This window comes from Gouania willdenowi, chromosome 5, assembly GCF_900634775.1.
Source record: "Gouania willdenowi chromosome 5, fGouWil2.1, whole genome shotgun sequence".
In the NCBI taxonomy this organism is placed as follows: domain Eukaryota; kingdom Metazoa; phylum Chordata; class Actinopteri; order Blenniiformes; family Gobiesocidae; genus Gouania; species Gouania willdenowi.
In genome coordinates this window covers 12,663,108-12,684,863 of record NC_041048.1, presented here as the reverse complement: position 1 = coordinate 12,684,863, position 21,756 = coordinate 12,663,108, and the positions used below count along the sequence as shown (strand labels likewise).

The following is a 21,756-nucleotide window of genomic DNA, read 5'->3' as shown; positions in this document are numbered from 1 at the left end:
AGAAGTAAAGTGTAACTGCATTGTGGTTTCAAATGAGATGTGACAATGACATTGCAGTTTGCCCTTGTTTAATGTAATTCATTTTTTATGGAGAGGGCAGATGTTGTAAGTTTTACTTCTTTCTGCTACTTTCCATTCATTTTTTTCTTCTTTTTTCAATGTGGAGGAGAAAGAAATTGGTTGTAATGTCTTGAATGAAATAATTAAAAAAAAAAAAACAAACAAGTTAAAAATCTAAAAAACAATAAGATTTGGCTAAAAGCAAGAATATACAGGTCTTAAGTTGGCCTTTGAAAAGGTATTTCAATCACAAGTGCACTATTGAACTGTATGGGTGGTCCTGTGGAAACCCTCCATCCATCCATCCATCCATGAGAGGCCAATATTTATTTCTAGAGTGATATTTAGTTCAGACACCACACCATGTGGTTGGGGCTGCATTTCTTATTAAGCCACCTGGTCCTATAAATACTTGAAGGACACTTTTATGAAGCCAATAAACTTACAGACTGTAATTTTAGACCATATAAAATTCTACAAAAGCCATATCCAAATGCACTGGAGGAACATGCAAAATCCACACAGAAGGACCTGGCTGTTGGTTTCAATTACCCCAAAACCAAACCAAACCAAACAGTAATCACCCCGAGTGTTTTACTGGATATTATCCAACCCTAAGAGTTTGGCTTCTGTTGAACCAGATCTTGATGTCTGAGTCATGTGTTAATATGCAGTAGGCTACAGTGTAAATGCTTTGTAGCATTGCTTCCGTACATTGAGTAATAACACGGTTTTATTTATTAGTTCCATCAGCCCTAAATTCTGAGCTGGAAACAGAATCTATTTCCTAAAGTGCAGATGCTCAATATGTTTCAACACAAGCAGTAATTGGTGCTGTAAGTCATATGAGTCAAATTGATGCTTATGTTCAATCTCATACCCATTTATCATTAAAGATCAATGCCTCGAATAACATTGATTTCTGACAATGTCAGGTAAGAAGCACTGGTGACTAAATGTTTTTATTTTGGTTTCTGTTTGACCTTCAGTATTTCTTAAGTAAGTTTAATAGGTGATAAAACAAAAAAAAGTTACACCTTTATTTTTGTACCTCACACTAATGATTAAGAATTAAATATAGATTAGACTTAGCCCAGCACACAATTAGGTCCAAAACAATAGCACACACTCACTCAGCTACCAATTTAGAATATCCACTGATGAAAGTAGAATACTTGTTTCACTGGGGGGAAAAATGTCCATTAGCAGAAGAAAGGCCCCGATAATAATAACAATAATAATAATAATAATAATAATAATAATAATAATAATAATAATAATAATAATAATAATAATAATAATAATATATCTCTTCAATAATTTGGGTAGTTTCCTAAACAAATTGAAGCATCAACCACTTCATAATGTTTCTATTATTCGTTGAATAATTTACTCGTATATCTGGCGCCCCCTTGTGATTATATATATATATATATATATATATATATATATATATATATATATATATATATATATATATATATATATATATATATATTAGACTGTGACCAAAATTATTTGAACCTAATATCATAATGAAAACCTAAATAATGCATAGATGTTTTTTAATTTAACTTTTATGCAACATCAAAAATATATTTGAAGGACAATCAAACTTATTTAAAGAAACCAATACAGAGATAACGTAAAACCCTATTGGTTAAAAGCCAATGCGTAATGACGTAGGACGTAATGCGATTGTTTTACTCACCTTGGTAGAGCGCTAGAGGTTTCCCAATAGATACTGAATACATTAGCACCGCCTCTTGCTACTCGGTAGAAAATCTAACGCACAGCCCGACCGGCTGCAGACTGCTGGCTCATCCATCGTTCCCTGCTGTCCAACACTGTTCTTTGTTATTATTCACGATTGTACTGCACTACTGACGTTGTGTGTAGTTATATTTTGACGAGTTGAACTTCCTGCCCACAATGGCTGACCCTAAATACGCAAATTTGCCTGGAATCGTAAGTAGCCATTGCTGTGGCTGACACATAGACATGTTAGCTCGGAGCTGTGACGGCTAACAGAGCTGCTCTTTCTCTGCCAACAAAACACAACTCTGTGTCCTAAACTGTTGTTTTAAAAAGGCGTGTTTACGTAGAGTTTGTGTTGTTATCTTTTTTGCGGGTTGGTTTTTTGTGGGGTTTGGTGTGTCTGAGTTGTTTAGCGGTTCTGGGCGTTGGCCAAGCTGAAGCTAACATCCAGTGGATCAACAAGCGACACATCTAAGTAAATGTCGTGTTTTTGTGTTGTTTTATAGGCATTTAACGAGCCGGACGTGTATGAAACCGGTGACCTACCAGAAGATGACCAGGCTCAGTTTGAATCGGTAAGTGTATTAATCTGCAATGCACATACAATTCAGTTTGAATCCATGTCTTTGGTTGCTAACATGGTGCAAACCTAGCTAACACACACACACACACACACACACACACACACACACACACACGTGTGTGTGTGTGTGTGTAATATTGGTGAAATAGTTTTAAAAACTAGTGATTTTTGCCTGTTGTTAACAATCTAAAGATATGGCCTGTGAGAGCAAATTTATTTAACATGTAGTTGTGTTTCACAGATGTCAGTTTTATTATATTAATAAATACAGGTTTACGATTAGGGCACCTCTTAGCAGGTCTTATTTGCATTTAAGTTTGTGTAAACAGTATATGTTTTTCATAAAGGATGGTTGTTTGATAGTTTGAAAAAGATGACGTCAGATACGAATGCAACCACAAGCTACAATTCAAAGAGTTATTTTCATTTAGGTGAAGCAGAAAAAGGAAACATTTTAACTTCTTCACCTTTTGATCTGATACTGATGTATTTGTCATCCTTGCATAGGGTAATCCATATTGAATCTGGTTTTATCTTAGCAATATTAATAGCCTTGAGCATCCTTCACATCAAACATTTAATACAATAATGTCTGTTTATTAGAATCATTATTCCATTTTGGTTTGTGTTTTCTATCCTGGTCATAAAGAGTGACTTATACAGGCCTGTATTGTAGTGCAATTCACTTCACATTTTCCTTTCCATACAGCTGAACTTATATCAAAGAAAGTGTTCTGAAATGTTGACCTATATTGTGTTGAGAAAAAGTGTTTGCCCAGGCGTTATCTTGTGACTCAGTGACATGTGCTCACTGTAACAGTGTGGTCCTTTTATCTATTAATTAGACAGTGGTTGACTTTTAATGTCTGGGCTGTTGACTGAACAACCCCTGGTTATCCTAATTGGCATTTTTCCCCCTCCATGTTTCCACATTTATTCCTTTTACCCCTTGCCGTTGTTTGCTTCTCTCCCAACCCTCCTGGAACTCTAGTTTGTACAAGTAAGACTGGCTCTGTTTTACTCTGTGAGCTTTAAGCCTTTTTATGCATGCTGTTACAATTTAAGGTGCACACTACATTTTTTCCTCTGATTGGGATTAATAAAAGGTTGGTTACTGTTTTGAAATTTGTTATTGATGATTTTCTTGAGTTTTGAAGTGCAACTAAGTGATTCTCTAGGGCTGCACAATAAAAGAAAATGAAAGACTGAAAATTCAATGTGTACATTTCTCTCAGTCCAACTTTTTTCTCTCTCTCTCTCTCTCTCTCACAAAGTTTAGTTGTATATTCAAGCTTAAAGCGATGATATTATTAGTTAACGCTAAAGGGAATTTGATTTGATTACTACTGATAAAATGATTTATCCACATGTTTTATGTCGACGATTCACATAGTACTTCACTTTTCCTTTTCTTTTGTCAAATTTTATCCTGGAAATAAAAGCTCTTTCTAATAGTTCTTAATTTATTGCATTATCGTGCAGCCCTAATTTCAATTCTTCAGATTATTATTATTATTTTTTTTTAATCGAACTTGTTTAAGGACTTTATTTCCTGTTTGGTGTGTGAAGCAAAACTATCAATTCTTTGATCAAGTCAGACCATAAGGTGACATTGAAGGTTTAATTATGTCTATGTATGCAATTTTTTTTGTATTTATACCATATTTGAACGCAAGGACATTTAAAGTGAGTTGCAGTGACATACAGATTAAAACAAAAAATGAAATATTTTCACTGGCTTTTTTTGCAAATCCCTTTTGTCACTTAATAACCTAGCTGAATGAAAATGTCTTTTTACATGGTGTGATAACTTCTGTATAATGACCATTGTATATCAAGTTTCTAGTGTAAATTTTATTTATTCATTTTTTTCAGTTTTAGGATACATTTCAATAAATTACAGATATAGTTGTAGAACAATCCAGTTTTGTTCATTGTTCTTGCCGGTTTGCTGTCCTAAAACCAGTGCATTTAAAGTTATTTAGTGTTGAACTAATTTGGTTTTTCACTCTACATCCTGTGTTTGGTTCATTGAGACATTTAACATTTTTGCTAAAGGTCTCTTCCTTCCATCCTGTAAAGAGATATTAGGTTCATGATTACAGTGATGAGCGACTTTAACAACAATAATAATGGCTTTGATATATATATATATATATATATTGTTCTTTTTTTTTATCAGACTCTAATATTCATTTAACCCACAGTCATACTGGTGGACTGCTCTGGGGCAGTTTAATGAAGCTTAGCAGCCATTTTGCACACAACATTCACCATTTATTTCTACGTTAATGCTTAACAATAATCATAATCAAGACTATTAGATTAAGTTTATAATCACCGATACTGTACTTTGGAGAAAATACTTAATCTGCACAGTGTAGAGGTGCTTTGGTTTACTTATTATTAACCTTAATTCACTATAACCAATGTCCAGTTTCCTTCAATGTTCTTACACAGTTCACTACGGCATGATATCAGAGAAGTAACCCAGTGGTGTTAATGGACCATCTGACTGCCCTTAAGTGGGGAAAAGAGAAAGAACTGAGGACTTCCATGTCTGAACAAAGTGTCTCCAGGGTTTTCAGCAGAAACTCTAAAGAAACACTGCTTTCTTTCTCATCTCTCTCCGACCCCGGCCAACTGTTCTTGTTGTGTGCATGGCATGTGATAACCACATTAATCTGTGTTGTCTCTCTCTCTTTCTCTCCCCTTTTCTTTTTCTCTCTCCCTTTTGCTGTTTTATTGATTTCTCTCTAACTCTCTTTGGAAACCCAAGGAGCTGGTAAGAGCCTGACTAACTCTCCTCCCCTCCCTCCTCCCCGTAACATCCGTGTGTACCTTTTTTTTTTTTTTGGCATGGATTTATTTTTAAAATCTAAATCTTTGTGTGAGCCTTTAATCATCTGCTCGTTTGTGTGTGTGTGTGTGTGTTTGAATCCTATTAATATAGGATATTGATGCTAGTGATCTAGTGGCTTTTTGTTTTCCCTTGAATCACTAATCATGCACCTCTGATGTAGGAAGAAAAACACACATTGATATTGTTCTAACATTGTTTTACCATTACACTTTAAGTTGTTTTCCTAATAAAAGTTTAACTTTGAAGAAATCATTTCAAATTTTTGAAACCACTTGTTTTCTGCACAACATTTGTATTAAGTCGAAATGATCGGTTTGTACAAAAAAAAAAAACAGTCATGATAATGCAATGCTTTTACAGATTTTATTTTAAATTCATGTTTCTCTGAGGTACACTTTGTTCTGAATGAATCAAGCATTACTATACATCAATCACATCTCACAGCAATGATGAAGTATAATGTTTTCTTATCACCCTGTACGATGCTTACAGGGAGTATTAGAATATTAGCTCTCAGGACTTTGGTGTCTCTACTCTTAGGTGCAAATTCTGATTTTACTGATGTTTGGCTTTTCCATAAACAGGAAGAGCTTTGCAGTGACAGTGTGGAGAGGATTGTGGTCAACCCCAATGCAGCCTTTGATAAGTTCAAGGACAAGCATGTCAACACCAAAGGACTCGGTCAGTTTCTGGTTCATCTTACAGCTGTTTTCTATCCGATTGTGTTATTTTATTTTTTATTGTCATTGATCTACAGCTTTGTTTATTCCTACTTAACAAGTGGTGTGGAGAAGGTTTTTGTTTAGGAATGTCATGTGGTCTAAAAGATGTCCACATATACATTAACTCAGTGGTTCCCACCCTTTTTTGGGTCCTGACCCCAATTTTATATTCCAAATGTCTGGTTACCCGAGAGACATTTTTTCACTCGAATTAGTTTTTCATCATGTTTGTTATACAGGATTAGAGCCACAAAGTGTCAAGATGCGCCAGATATTTTTCTACTACGTTTTATTTTAACTAGAATAATATTTGAGAAAGTGAAAGTACAGAATACAGTTGTTTGAGATTGTGTGGTAAAGAATAACAATTAAATAATAATAATTTTATTTATATATATATATATATATATATATATATATATAGTATCAGTATATTTTTTATCAATTACTAGACATTTCAGGTGACTATTTTGATTTAAGGTGACCCCACATGGGGTCACGACCCCAAAGGTTGACAAACCTGCATTAATGGATGTCTTTTACTAACTGAGCATCTCAGTTCTTGTTTTAATGGAATTTCCCAAAGGTATCAATAGAAACTTAATGTACTTAATGCTTCACTCAATTTATTTAGGCCACTGCATTATCACTTTTTCTCTCAGAAGCACAATTCAATTTTTTCAAATTAAATTATTAACTTTTTGGAGATCTACGAATAATGATGAGTTTGATTCACCAAAGTTACTGTGGCAAATGATTATGCAGCTTCTGAAATAATACGCCAACATTGCATTTGATATTTACGTGATCAAATAAGGAATACATGATCACTAATGATGATCATGTTTACATAGAACAAAGTTGAAAATGTGAACCTACTGTGTTTTTCTAGCATGTAATTGAAATAAGTGTAGTATGCTGTGATCAGCCTGGTAAAGTTCTCATTTTTTCCTCCTCGTGACAGATTTCTCCGACAGGATCAGTAGAACCAGGAGAGTGGGCTACGAGTCAGGAGAATTTGAAATTGTAAGTGCCTTTTTTGCTGCAGAAATCCAACTCTCTGCTTGTATTATTTCATAAGATGATCCATCACCATATTCTCCCCCATCTCAGTACATGTGTTTTCTGATGAAATTTAACGGCTTGAAACAAAGCTGCGATTATTGCTATTTCTGTCCTGTCTCTTCTTTGCTTTTATAGCTTCTTTGCTCTTCTTATAGCTTGGAGAGGGCTGTGGTGTGAAAGAGACACCCCAGCAGAAGTATCAGCGTCTGGTGAATGAGATCCAGGAGCTCACTCAGGAGGTGGATGCCATCCAGGTAGAATGACACTCATATCTGTAAGGGCAAATAAAAAGTGCAAAGGATGACAGAAATCAGCATTTTATGTTCAGAAATGCCAGAAATGGTTCTGAATATCCTTCCCACATGGCAGTGCTCACAGGCTGTGTCGTGATGCGTCTCTCTCCAGAACACTGCTCGTATTTGCTCGGAACATTTTTAGTGATGTAATATTAAAACTCACTTCACACAATCTCACCCGGGATTTAAAGATCTGAACCAAAGTTCAGCGGGTTGTGTGTGTGTGCACTGATGCTTGTATGTGTATGCTATGCACTCAAACTTAACATTGATCAAAGGTAATGAAGTTGCTCTACGGACTAACAAAGAAGATATTAATTAAAAATTAAACTTAGTATGTAATTAACTTGGCTTCTCACACGCACTCATTGCTTTTTGGGTCCAACGTCAAATTGTAATTCAATCCTCAACCTGGTACCTTTAAAGAATCAATCTGTAGTTTTCAATGCTTACGTTTTTAAGTATCACAGTGAGACCAAGCAGCTGGATTAGTGGTTTTAATGACAAATTATTAGTATTGTGTGATCAAGAATTTGTAGTTTCTGTAGCTTTATAGTTTTGTTTTCCAACTGATTAGTTATAATGTAAGCAGTCGGGGTGTAACCAAATACTCAACTCACGATACAATATGAAATATGATATAGGGCTCACGATACGATATAAAAAAGAAAAAAAATCCAATCAAGAGAAACAAATGTTAAATGTTTTGTTTTTGTTTTTTACCTGAATTTATTTCATGAAGCTTTGAATTTTATATACATATATGACCAAAAGACTTAATAAATATTATTAAGGGGTAAATTTGCTGATTGAAAATGACACACAGGCGCATTTATTAACAAACCACTGCACAATATGTGCCACTTTAGTCTTTTTTTGCTATAAGAGACAGCACGTGTGAGTGAGTTCTGTAATGTGGCTTGTTATGGGGAAGATCTGGGTTAGGAAAAGCTATTTTGAGAAAAAAAGTGGATTTTAATAAATAAAAAAAAGCTATAATATATATATATATATCTTGATATAGGCGATATTGTAATTTTCTATATCGCCAAAATAGAGAACTTGATGTATTTTGAATCGCAATATATTGCCCCGCCCTAATTCCTATTAAACAGTAATATATATATATAATATATTTTATATTCCCAAATTTGTAACATGTTTTTTTTCTCTAAAGAAAAATGCCAGAAGGTCTCAATTAAAGCCTAACCTCCACATTTTTGCTATTATAATGTACCTATTTGTTTTAGTTTATTTCCTTTGATGTTGTCTTACAAGTGGATCTGATTTTTGATAAACCTTGTATTTTGCCAGTAATTAAATGCTTATTTTCCACACAAGGTCATTTAAAAAAAAGCACGACGGCTCCGTTGGGCTTGACTTCCTCAAAGCTGTTCATGTTTCTTTGTGTCCAGACCACTACAAAGGAAAGTGTGACAGAGGAGCGACTCACCCCTGTGGTGCTGGCCCAGCAGGCGGCCCAGCTCAAACAGCAGCTTGTGTCTGCCCACCTCGACTCACTGCTGGGACCACAGGCTCACATCAACCTGGCTGACCCAGATGGAGCACTGGCAAGGTGGGTGGAGGGGTGAAGGTCAGATAGAACTACACGAAGAGTGCGTAAACAAAATCAGGGACACCAAAACACGACGACAGATGAAATAGAGAAGGCAGCAAGACTTTGGAAGGGAATAATAAATATGGATGAAAACTCACCTTGACGGTGATGCAAAACTCTCTTGTCCCTCATGCCATTAAAATTTACATCTCCTCAATTGGACGGAGAAGTGGTTGCAGAAGGACAGAGGAATGGAAGGAGCAGGTGATGGCACCAGGTCTCTGCACAACAAATTATAAGGGAGCAGTGTTCATATGAAATACTAAAATTAAATATGACTAAATAAATCCAGTCTTTGGTGAGTGACTGAAACTAAAAAAATAAAATAAAAATTCTTCACTTAACACTCTAAGAATGTAATATATTATTTTTAAGTTGTATTTTATCTATCGTCTGTGTTTTTCTCTGTAATGCTGCTAGTGCGTAATATTTCCCAGATGTAACCGACCCAAAGCGATCAATACAGTGAAGTTCTAGAGCTTGAATACAAGGACAGGAGGATCACAAACACAGCAACACTCTAAGGAAGGGCTCTTGTTTATCTGGCCTTCCCTCCCACAGACGTCTGCTCACCCACCTGGAAGCAGCTAAGGGCAGTCGTGGCAGCGCGCCAGGAGACAAGAAGCAAACGGTGCCAGCGAAGGGCCCAGATGGAGTGGTGCTCTATGAGCTGCACAGCAGACCAGAGCAGGAGAAATTTTACGAGTCTGCAAAGGTAGAAGAAGACAGGGAGGATGAGACAACTGTCAAGTGTCTGGGATGAACGCTCTGGCAAAATACGCATATGTCAGTGTGATGATGTCGCTGCCAGCTTTATGTAGCGTTGTTATTGTGTCCCTGTAGATGGCAGAGCTGGAGAAACGTCTTGCTGAGTTGGAGATATCAGTCGGCTCAGGATCAGACAAGCAGGTACATGCTTTACTCGTCTCCTCATCCTTTCAAAATGTCAGCCTTTTTGCTTTTTTTTACTCTCAATCCATACACCGTTATAGGTAAGGAAAGAGAAAGAGAAGTCATCATTGTGTTATATTTAAATATGTTTTTCCTCCATGTTCACTTTGTAGGGGCCTCTGAGTGCTGGTATACAAGGAGCCAGTTTGATGGTAAGAAGCAGAATGCTTTTTGCAAAGCTTTGTTTGTAGTTTTCCCCAGAAAACATTAATTTAGGTTTAGTCTCAGTCTTTTGACTAAAATGCTACCTGGTTTTAGTCTAAAACATTTTTTATCAGGAGTATTTTAGTTATAGTCTAGTTGTAGTCAACTAAATTACATTAAGATTGTCGACTGTTACAGAATTATTCGACATAAATATGTAGCATAAGAGTTTATGAATTATTTTTAAAGCTTCAATTACCAGTTATCAACCTGATACGGGCTAATATCAATGTTTGAAAGTATAAACAGCTATATTTGATATTATGAATGGCTGAGACCACATTTACTATTTATTTATTAGTTTATTTAGGAGAGACAGAACAGAGAGCATTGTTACATTTAAAATAGCAACCGATGCCACGTCCATGGGCTGTCTAGCCAAAGGCAAATTTGCAGACCCGGTCCCCATCATAAAACAAAGGCAAACAGTGATACATTGTAAGATAAGATAACTTTTATTAATCTCACAAGGGGAAATTTGCACAGTTCCAGCTGCAGATAAATAAAATTTAAGAAAAAAAAAAAAGAAAAACAGCATAATAAACAATAGAAGATATATACAGTACATACATGGGCCTGTACACAGTACAGTGGATTGGCTGCCAATTTTCTGGTTCTATTTCATAATATTTCATGAGATGTCTCACTATGGGATGTCGCCTCTGCTACATTCCTTAGAATACCTATTTCACTTTGTCAATCCTGATTGGCAGGTGAAGCGCATCAGTTTGATGGGAGAACCTCCCACCTCCTATAAAAGGAGGGGATAAACGGTGTGCGACACTCCTAAACCTCTTCTCCTCTCAGCTACCTCGCACTTTTTGGCTCTGACCAGTTTAATCGTTTACTGGTGGGTTTTTTTCTTTTTCCTGCCGACGAACGGTGGCAGGGTTGACGCTTAGCTTTTAGACCATACCAGGTTGTAAGGTTAAGCTTCCTCCCCAGGGTTCGCTGTTCAAGGCAGCGAGGCCCGCCTGCCTGGTCTGGGAAATCCCCGGCTCCAGCTGCCGCTGCACCGGTGCAGCAGTCCCAGCGCACGTAGGCACGGAAAAAGAAAAAGATGGGCTGACCTCTTTCCTCTCTCACCCCAAAGCTGAAGCTGACTGTTCCTCGTTCGCAAGCTTCAGCTGTTCCGCTTTTACACTCGCTTCTACGGGCGTTTAACACCCCGCTTCCCCTCTGCCAAGGCTCGGCCTTCTGATAACCAAGAGAGACGAACAGGTTCCACAGTACGAATGGCTGGGCACCATCTTGCCGCTCTCTGACAGTCTGGCTGCATGCAGCCTGCCTCCGGGAGAGGGCGCCACCGCACCGCTGAAGGCACCTTTCACAGTGAGGGCTCCGGAGCACCTGACCACTCTTTCCCTGAGGATAGACAGATGGAAGGCGCTCGCAGCCCCGCCCTGGGTATTAGGGACGCTATCAAAGGAATGCAGACTGCAGTTTACTTCTGTCCCCCCCAGTTTCGCCGGCATAATACACTCCCAGGCCCGAGGAGATTCAGCCCGTGTGTTACAGGAGGAGATCACCTCTCTGTTGCACAAAGGAGCGATCTCAGTGGTTGCTCCCGGGAGGGATTTTATTCCAAGTACTTTCTGGTCCCCAAACAAGGGGGGACCGGGATCCCTCCTATCCTGGATTTACGAGCCCTGAACAGGGGCCTCAGGAAATACACTTTCAGGATGCTCATGCATTCCTCCCTTTTACGTCTGGTACGTCAGAGCGAATGGTTCGCATCTGTCGACCTCAAGGACAGGTATTTCCACATCCTGATATATCCTACTCACAGAAAGTACCTACAGTTTGCTTTCATGGGGATATGCTATTAGTACTGCATACTCCCGTTCGGCCTCTCTCTGAGCCCGAGGGTCTTTGTACGCTGTACATATGCAGCGATTCCCCCGCTAAGGAGGCAGGGCATTCGCTCCCACCCTGCACAGCGTAAGAGAATGCAACCATTCTCTGATCCTGGTGGCTCCCCACTGGCCAGCTATGCACTGGTTGGTGCAGATTTGCAAGCTGCTCTGTGCTCCCCCCTGGCAGCTCCCGCTGCGCAGGGAGCTGCTGTCGCAGGCGGGCGGCACGGTTTTCCATCCACGCCCAGAGAGTCTGGTGCTGTCGGCCTGGCCCTTGAGTGGTGCAATCTGTCAGCTGTAGGGTTATCATGGGACGTGATCACTACCATACAGAGCGCTCATGCCCCCTCCACTAGATCTCTTTATGACTCCGTGGAAGGTGTTTGAGGACTGGTGTCTCCAGGGAGGCCACATTCTTTTTCAGTGCCCAGTGGGTGTGATTTTGTCATTCTTGCAGGGCCTGATTGACAAGAGCAATGCCTTTTCCACTGTGAAAGTGTATTTGGCGGCGATCGCCGCCTGTCACGTGGGCTTTGCGGTCAAACCAGCGAGTCAGCATTCGCTGATATGCAGGTTTATGAAGCGTGTGCGCAGGTTCCTGCCCGTGTCCAGATTGGTGGTTCTACCATGGGATCTGACGGTGGTTCTGGAGGGTCTTACAGGACCCCCGTTCAAACTGATGGGTGAGACGGACCTGAAGTTTGCCTCCAATAAAAGCTGTTTTGTTGCTGGCTCTGGCATTGGCCAAAAGAATCAGTGACATTCATGCGCTCTCGGTTCTCGATTGGATTCAGGTCTGGACTTTGACTTGGCCATTCTAACACCTGGATATGTTTATTTGTGAACCACTCCATTGTAGATTTTGCTTTATGTTTTGGATCATTGTTTTGTTGGAAGACAAATCTCCGTCCCAGCCTCAGGTCTTTTGCAGACTCCATCAGGTTTTCTTCCACAATGGTCCTGTATTTGGCTCCATCCGTCTTCCCATCAATTTTAACCATCTTACATGTCCCTGCTGAAGAAAAGCAGGCCCAAACCATGATGCTGCCACCACCATGTTTGACAGTGGGGATGGTGTGTTCAGGGTGATGAGCTGTGTTGCGTTTACGCCAAACATAACGTTTTCCATTGTTGCCAAAAAGTTCGATTTTGGTTTCGTCCGACCAGAGCACCTTCTTCCACATGTTTGGTGTGTCTCCCAGGTGGCTTGTGGCAAACTTTAAATGACACTTTTTATGGATATCTTTAAGAAATGTCTTTCTTCTTGCCACTCTTCCATAAAGGCCAGAGTTGTGCCGTATACGACTGATTGTTGTCCTGTGGACAGAGTCTCCCACCTCAGCTGTACATTTCTGCAGTTCATCCAGAGTGATCATGGGCCTCTTGGCAGCATCTCTGATCAGTTTTCTCCTTGTATGAGCTGAAAGTTTAGAGGGACGGCCGGGTCTTTGTAGATTTGCAGTGGTCTGATACTCCTTTCATTTCAATATTATCGCTTGCACAGTGCTCCTTGGGATGTTTAAAGCTTGGGAAATCTTTTTGTATCCAAATCCGGCTTTAAACTTCTCCACAACAGTATCTCGGACCTGCCTGGTGTGTTCCTTGGTCTTCATGATGCTCTCTGCGCTTTAAACTGACCTCTGAGACTATCACAGAGCAGGTGCATTTATACGGAGACTTGATTACATACAGGTGGATTCTATTTATCATCATTAGTCATTTAGGTCAACATTGGATCATTCAGAGATCCTCACTGAACTTTTGGAGAGAGTTTGCTGCACTGAAAGTAAAGGGGCCGAATAATTTTGCACGCCCAATTTTCGATTTTTTATTTGTTAAAAATCTTTGAAATATCCAATAAATTTCGTCTCACTTCATGATTGTGTCCCACTTGTTGTTGATTCTTCACAAAAAATTACAGTTTTATATCTTTATGTTGGAAGGCTGAAATGTGGCAAAAGGTCGAAAAGTTCAAGGGGGCCGAATACTTTGGCAAGGCACTGTATCTACCATCCTCCTGTCCCCCAATGTGTCTATGGAGTCTAGGGAGCAGCACAGTACAGAACTGGCCCTCCTCACCAGTTTGTCCAGTCGTTATACATACAACATGCTACAATATAAATAATTTACAAGCTTACAAACATGAGTCATCTTGTCCCTCCTTCCACTTAACAAAAAGTAGTTTTGATTGGATTTTGTCCCGTGTGAACATTAAAGTTGACTTTTTATTAGTTGATGAAAACAGTTTTCATACACGTTTTTTTTTTTTTTTTAGTCTTTTTTAGTCTTGGTACTGTCTTGGTACTATCACTTAAAAAAACCATGATGAAAATTTTGAGTCAACATAATGAAGAGCGTTTCACAGCACTGACACCACATAGACCATCTGATGATGTGCTGCAGGGAAGAACTGGGTCACGCTGGGTCTGTTTCTGCCGTACCAGCAGAACAGGCAATAAACAGGCTGTTGTTTGAATATATTTGTGATGCCCCTCTGTGTCAGGACACCATCGAGCTCCTCCAGGCCAGGGTCAGTGCGCTGGATGCTGCCACTCTGGATCAAGTGGAAGCCCGGCTGCAGGTAGCTGTTCTCTGTTCAACTGTGGCTCAAGTCGAGTTGACACTTGGATTATTTATGTAGTTCAGCTGTGATTTGTTGGCTTTTCTTAGCCATTTGCTTAAAATGTTTTTCTTATTTTTTCTTTCTAGAGTGTGCTTGGAAAAATGAACGAGATAGCTAAACACAAAGCCGCAATTGAAGACGCTGAAACTCAGAACAAGGTCAGTAACTCCTGTTTGACCCTCCTTAGTAAATCTGTGCAGATACTATATAATCACTGGTTGTTTTTTTTTTTTTACACACCATCTGTTTTTATATCATTGACTTGAAGCAATTTGAAAAGAACTCCTTCCCTTTTTCTTTTTTTTATCCAAAGCAAGATAAAATATATTCGAGTGAGAAGGTCACTTCTTCCATAAATGCTGAATATTAGTCCCCAGTTCAACCAGAAATGATGAGCACACTGTCACATTTTTATTGAAAAGTGTCTCCTAATGAGCATCTCATTAGCTCCAGTTGGTATTTATTACACTGTGGGAGCAATAATACCAGTTTTATTTCATTTCATGGTCTTTTTAAGCAAAGATAATATAACTAACTGAAAGAGTGTTGATAAAACTTTCTGATTTTTTTTGATGATGTAAGTTCTTCTATATCCATGATTGCCTCCCTGGTGATAAGAGGTCAAACAGAGGATGACTTCATTACCTTGGAAAAGTATTGGTTTTATGCAAATTCTCAAAGTAAAGAAAAGCAAGTGATTCAATAACTCTAAAGTGATTACTCTGCTGGGCCAACAGAGGGCAGCGCAAGTTAATTACGGCACAGGTTGTCAATGTATTGGTCAGCAAGCAAAAGGAGCTCAATGACCCCATTAGAATTAACCAGTTCAAAAAATAAATAAAAAAAAATTCTGACATCTCACACTTCAAGCAGTAACCTATACCCGTGTTCCTCAAACTACCCCCTGTAGTACACAATGTCAATACAGGGGGTACTTCAGAGAAGGAGAGAGTGGAAAAATGAACAAAGGAAACATAAAAAAATAAGGGGATTCATATTTTTAGTTTAAAATGACAATCCTAATAAAGATGATCAAAATGATTGTGATTAGAACATGAACTGAAAATACAAGGGTCAGTCTGGGATCCACACTAGGCCGGAGACGACCGGAAATTATACAAACTATAGAAATAAATCTATTCCGGAGGCACTAAATACTGTTTCTTTCCACTTATTTACAAAATGAGATTCTTTAAAATGTGTGTTTCACTCATTCATTCTATCACTGTGATCTACAGTTGTTTTGTGGCATTCTGAGCAAAATGTAGTAGTCGGGACAAAGTGGGGACTTGAATTTAGAAATAAGAGAAAAGTTTGAGAACCACTAACCTATTCTGTATGAAATTTAAACTAAATTGGTAAAAGCAATGCAACCTTTAATGGAAAAAGTTGTGATCATTCCTCTTTCAAACTCATGAAAATAGTAGCATAAAATGTGCCATCACATATTTTAGAACAGCGCACCGCTCCACATGATGTCACTGCTGATTTAAAGTATGTAGACATTAATTACGTTGATTTGATTTTGTCACAGGTTAACTTGTTTCTTGTTGAGGTTTTTTATTGTAAATCATTGAATGAAACATTCAGTTCAGCAGTTGGGAGGGGTTGTCTCTGTGTGTTTCTGTGTTTGTGTGCGTCTCTGTGTGTGTGCGTGTCAGTTGTGTGTAATGGTCTGTGTTCCTTGCAGGTGTCCCAGCTGTATGACGTGGTGCAGAAGTGGGATTCCGTGTCCTCCTCCGTTCCTCAGGTGGTTCAGAGGCTTGTGGCTGTGAAGGAGCTGCACGAGCAAGGTGAACCTTTAGTGTGGTGGGGGTTTACATCAGCGCACTGCGTAGCAAGCTATAGGGTTGCTGGTCAGATGTGGATACACATTGACCTACCTGCTCATGCCTGTTTTTGTTTAAATTGACTTTGGGAAGGTGGTCTTATGAGACCTCTAATGGTCTTCTCACTCTCTCCTGTACAGTTATGTTTTTTTAACCTTTGTGTACATTTTGTCTTGTTATTTGTGCTAATAAAATAAAATCAATACCGCATTTATTACAGTGTTTTTCAACCTTGGGGTCGTGACCCCATGTGTGTTCGCCTGGAATTCAAATGGGGTCTCTTGCAATGTCTCGGAATTCATGAAAAGAAAAAATACTGATTTATTATATATTTTTTTAATGTTTCAATTATTATTTGGGGGGAACAAACTGGTCTGGGATTCTGAGGTTAACCAGCATTCAGCATGTGTGCTGTTCAGTGCTCTCAGGGTTATGTATGTTTCTAATAGCGGTAGTCAAAACATGGCTGAGCCTCCTCAGGGCCTGCTTTAGGCAGACTGACCAAGAGAGAGTTCTGTGATCACATATCAGGACTCGGAGTGAGCAATTTGTTTTTATTCACAAAACTCTGTACGACGCATGAGGACACACGTCCTTTGGGGTTCACCCTCTTACAAAGTATTACATTGACTTTTTTGCTGTCTTTATTAACTGGTTCATATTGCACACATTGTAATAACTCTGCTCCAGGGATCCCATTAAAGACTGAAAACAAAGAAAACTCCACCATTTGTGTTCTATGGAACCTTGAAATGATCCCTTTGAGAGTTCAAGGAGAGATTGTATGTAGGTTAGTGGGGGAAGGGAAGGGCGGAACATTAAAGATTCAAAATATGCTGGATTCTGGATGTGAACCAGGATTACTGAAAGCTAACACTGAGCGATAGAGATGTGCTTCTAGAACAGGCATGCTAGTGATTAAGACAAAAGATTAAAAAACAGAGAAAATGGCAATCAGACAGATAATGGAGTTAATCTAAAACCATGGCATTTAATTACCAGTGAAAGCGCCAACAGACTTAGATTCAAATCTTGTGATACAGTTTAAAAACTCCCTGCAGTTTGCATAATGTTATGCGCTACATTATTCTTTAGCACATGAAAGCAGAATGTTGGTATTAGAAGATGATATTGATAGTTGACTGCTTAGTGCTGAAAGAGGTCATCTATCATCCAGGCTCTACATCCACACCTCTGTCCTGGGCTCGTCAGGCTTTCAGCTGCACCTTTTCTCCTCTCTCTAGATCATTCTTCAACGACAAAAGGAAATAATTACAGGTCTCAAGCAGCCATTCATCACAGCGTAAACATGGATCGACTCTCGGCTTATGTGCTGAGAACCAATAATTTCTTTAAGATGATGAACGTTCTGTGTTGTGTCCCACAGCGATGCAGTTTGGCCAGCTGCTGACCCACCTGGACACCACTCAGCAGATGATTAACAACTCTCTGAAAGACAACAACACGCTGCTAACACAGGTTGGAAACATTAAGCATTTTGGGTCTGACTTTTGTAGTGTGCTTCAATGGCTATGATTATGTTATACTTTGGGTTTGTTCATTTTGTAAAGAAAATTAACACATTCAAACTGTCTTCTGTTGGTGATACAAAGAAATTAACTTTTTTTTTTTTTTTTCCGCATCTGAAATATTTTCACCGATGTTTATTTACTTTAGTTTGACTCTCAGCAGGATTACTTCAAAACTACAAAATAGATTTGAACCAGAGATAGACCTTAGGTATTTTTTGGATCGTGACCCCATTTTTATTAGGGGTGAGTATTGGCAAGGATGTTGCAATACAATACGTATCACGATACTTGGGTCACGATACGATATTGTCTTGATATCACGATATATTGCGATATTCTACCCAGTTAACATCAAAATTAAACGTAGAGATGAAAAATCAAGTGGCTGTATATGTTCATTAGAAGATATTAATCATTCAAAGAACAAATTGAGTCAAAACTGTTTTCTTCAAAACATCCTATTTATTATTATTCTTATATCTATGGCGCCATCTACTGGGTTGGAGGTGAGGAAGTGGCGCAATTTTCAAGGTTTTCATGTCGGAACAGGAGCTGGTCAACATGCCCAGGAGTTAGGGTGCTCCGCTAAAAAAAAAAACGTCCACAAATATGTGAAAAATACAATAAGAAAAGTATTGGTTAAATATCAGGAAAAAAATAAAATATTTATATATTTTTTAATTTAAAAAAAAAAAAAAAAAAAATCAATTAAAAAAATTTAAACAATGTGGTATTAAACTATATAATACTGGAGATGAATATTGTTATCATGATTTTATTTGTCAATAATCATTAATAGCCTTTGTGTAAAACAAAAACAAAAAAAACCTCTATTTCAATATTTATTTTTAAAGCTACAGGGAGCCATTGCAAAGAGCCACATGTGGCTCTTGAGTCGCTGGTTGCCGTAAACCCCTGAGCTAACCAATCTGTTGCATTCCTGTGCCTTTTAAATCTGGTGTTAAAGCCTAAGTTTAATGTTTTGTTTACAAACACAACTTGTTATGAGCTTAACATTAAGCAGAAAGTCAGTGGACACTGAGTTGAAGTATAGACATAGATCATATATTGTTGTCATACGTTGAATGGCAACGGTGTTTGCTAAGAGGAAAGACTGCTGTCATCTGTGATGATGTGCACCACACTGGTAGCACTGGGAGCGGGACTGCAGGTTCAGTTTTTCTAGGAGCGGCCGACACTGGCTGCTGCTGTTGTTGACGTGCTTAGCTCCACGTCAGGTAGGTTATCAAACACGGTGCATTGTTCGGCTTTTAGGTAAACCCAAATGTTCTTTCTTTTTCGGTCTGGTTGCTACCGTTTACGTCAGAACTGGTGCCATATTGGTACCGTGTTTGTGTACCCAACCCTATTGATCACCGTACCATGATCTGATTCACTGATCCAGATATTTAACACTTGGCTGAGGTTTACACCCTCTGAGTCGTCCTGTTTATGTTTCTCCTCTCGTGCTTCTTCTTCACCGTATTGTTATTTTTCCACCTTTCCATCATATTGTGGAACCATCAGGTCCAGCAGACAATGAAGGAAAACCTGGTGGCCATTGAGGAGAACTTTTCTGCACTTGATCAGCGGATGAAGAAGCTGTCGAAATAAGCCATTCCAAGATAGAAGATGAACTATCAAGAGTTGGTTGGTGAGCGTGGGGAAGTGGGGGAGGGGGGTTGCTCTTCTTCTACTTTTTGTGGAAATGTTGGAAAGTTGGTAAAGGTATAAAAATCAAAGAAAAAGAGACCAAACACCTTTGTCTCTCCTTGTTTTTTTTTTTTTACGTTGAAATGAGCTTAAACACAGTTGTTTGGTGTAAACATGCCACTGATTGCAGCCTGTTGGTGTTTAGGGCTTTGAGGTTTGGGCTGATTTTGTTTTTATTAATAGTAGTATTTAAACGAAGGAGATTCTTCCCCTTTTTGCTTTCACAGCATTTCACTATTTCTGACTTTGTACTGTGTCAACTTTGGTCCAAATAACTCATCACTGTCAGAAGACGTCAATTATGTACAGAATTAAATCCAAATCTATTGTCGTGTTGCCTGTTAAGGCGGTTTCACGGAAGGAAAGCCTGTAAATATGCCTGTATAACTTGTTTCTCTACACTTGTAACTTTATTATAATAATTAAGACTACAGAGCAACTTTTAATCTGCTTTGCTGTTGCCTAAGGTTTGGTTGCATTGCTCATCTGTGGTCAACGAATGCCATCAATAAAAACAAAGTGGGATGAAATTGGCTTTTTTTATTATTTTTTTTGTGAGTGTGTTTGAATTCAAGTGTCGAAACATTATCACCATCACAAAGTATGAGATCTGTGATTTTTGCTCCGTAATAAACCACACAAAGGTGGAATTCATCTGAAAACTGACAAGAATCAGTATTTTCATCAATCTGATCAATATTTAAAAACAATGCAGCCTGAAGTGTAATAACATGGTGTATTAAAGATGTCAAATAAGAACCCTAGTTTGTGGTTTTCATTAATGTCCAGTAGGTGGCAGCAAAGCATCTAATAAAAAGGCGAAACACTGGAATCTACGGTACTTACAAAAAACACTGCTTCAGGAATTACAAACGCAACACTAATGATACTCATAGTTATGTCTATATTAGTCGTTATTAACCCTGTGAGATGAAGACTCCAAATAATAATTTGGTGATGTCCTATTGGATAAAACGAGAGGAAGGAGCAGTGAACGCTCTCATCTGAGGCAAACGCATTAAAATGATCATTATTGTGTTCAAATTTGGAAAAACTTCAGACATGGAAATTTTTTTTCAACTGTAATAAACAGCTGATCTGAATGTGTGTAGGCCTGCTTTTCTTTTTCTCATCTTAAGGAAACGCTTAACATGTGCGTCTCAACATATATAGTAAGTAAAGCAGAGAAGTCCAAGATTTCAGTGTGAATTAATCGAATATGGTATGTTTATTTTCCTCAGGCATTCATCATCATATACAGTGTTGTGAGCGTTCCAAAGCATTTATGGAGAACGATGATGGAGGCTAAAAAACTTCAACAAACCTGAGCCAAAAAAAGTTAGAATTCAAACACATCTTGTTATTTATTGAACTGTAAAGCTTATAGAGCTTGGCGAAAACAAAAAAAAATCACTTTAATCGATTGATCCAATTTGTAGATTTTAATTTTGCAAAATCAAGTTTTTTTTTTTTTACATTTTTTTCGCATTCCGTTCTTGTGGGTCATTGTAGCGCTATGTGAGCCAGCCCCCTTTTTGTTTACCCTTTAAATAGGCTATATGTGTGCCACGGGCATGTTTATTGTTTTATTCTCACTATGCTAAGATGCTAAGGGAAGAATTTATTATTTTTTTGATTGTTATATTATAAAATATGTAGTTATATGATTTATTAATCAGAAAATTGAAGCTACTGTGAAGTTGCTGTTGCACTTCTGCTTAAACCTGAATTAAAGCTTGAAGCTGAATTTGGGCGACTCATTGTGTTATAGAGCAAGTCAAACATGGAAAACAAAACCAGCTCATATTAGAGTCTAATGTGATATATGTATTTGTGACATGTTTTTAATGTTTGTATGTCATTACAGTTTTACTAATTTATTAATGTATATTTATGAATGTGTGTTGTACTTTTGATAAATGAATGAAGAAAACAAATATTTAGTGAGTCAGGCTGTGAGGTAATGGTTTTAAGTCTTATATACTGTCAATTGGCCCAAGTTTTATTACATACAGAAGAGTAAATGCAAAGATGGACAGTCCATGAATCTAACTAATTAGAAGGGGTTTCTTCCTAAAAATGA

General features: G+C 38.3%; 1 protein-coding gene across 2 annotated transcripts; it reads left to right on the top strand.

The window, feature by feature from the left end:
• Positions 1-1,821: 1,821 nt before the first annotated feature.
• Positions 1,822-20,203, top strand: dctn2 (dynactin 2 (p50)). Of its 2 annotated transcripts, XM_028447537.1 has the most exons (15): positions 1,822-2,028; positions 2,325-2,393; positions 5,181-5,186; positions 5,849-5,945; positions 6,951-7,012; positions 7,207-7,305; positions 8,763-8,923; positions 9,527-9,680; positions 9,809-9,874; positions 10,030-10,068; positions 14,480-14,557; positions 14,686-14,757; positions 16,290-16,392; positions 17,816-17,907; positions 19,488-20,203. In XM_028447537.1, the coding sequence occupies exons 1-15, from the start codon at positions 1,993-1,995 to the stop codon at positions 19,572-19,574; spliced, it is 1,221 nt and encodes a 406-aa protein (XP_028303338.1). In that variant the 5' UTR covers positions 1,822-1,992; the 3' UTR covers positions 19,575-20,203. The 2 variants fall into 2 exon arrangements, with proteins under 2 accessions (XP_028303338.1, XP_028303339.1); XM_028447538.1 differs by lacking the exon at positions 5,181-5,186 and having other exon boundaries at positions 1,823-2,028.
• The last annotated feature ends 1,553 nt before the right edge of the window (positions 20,204-21,756 follow it).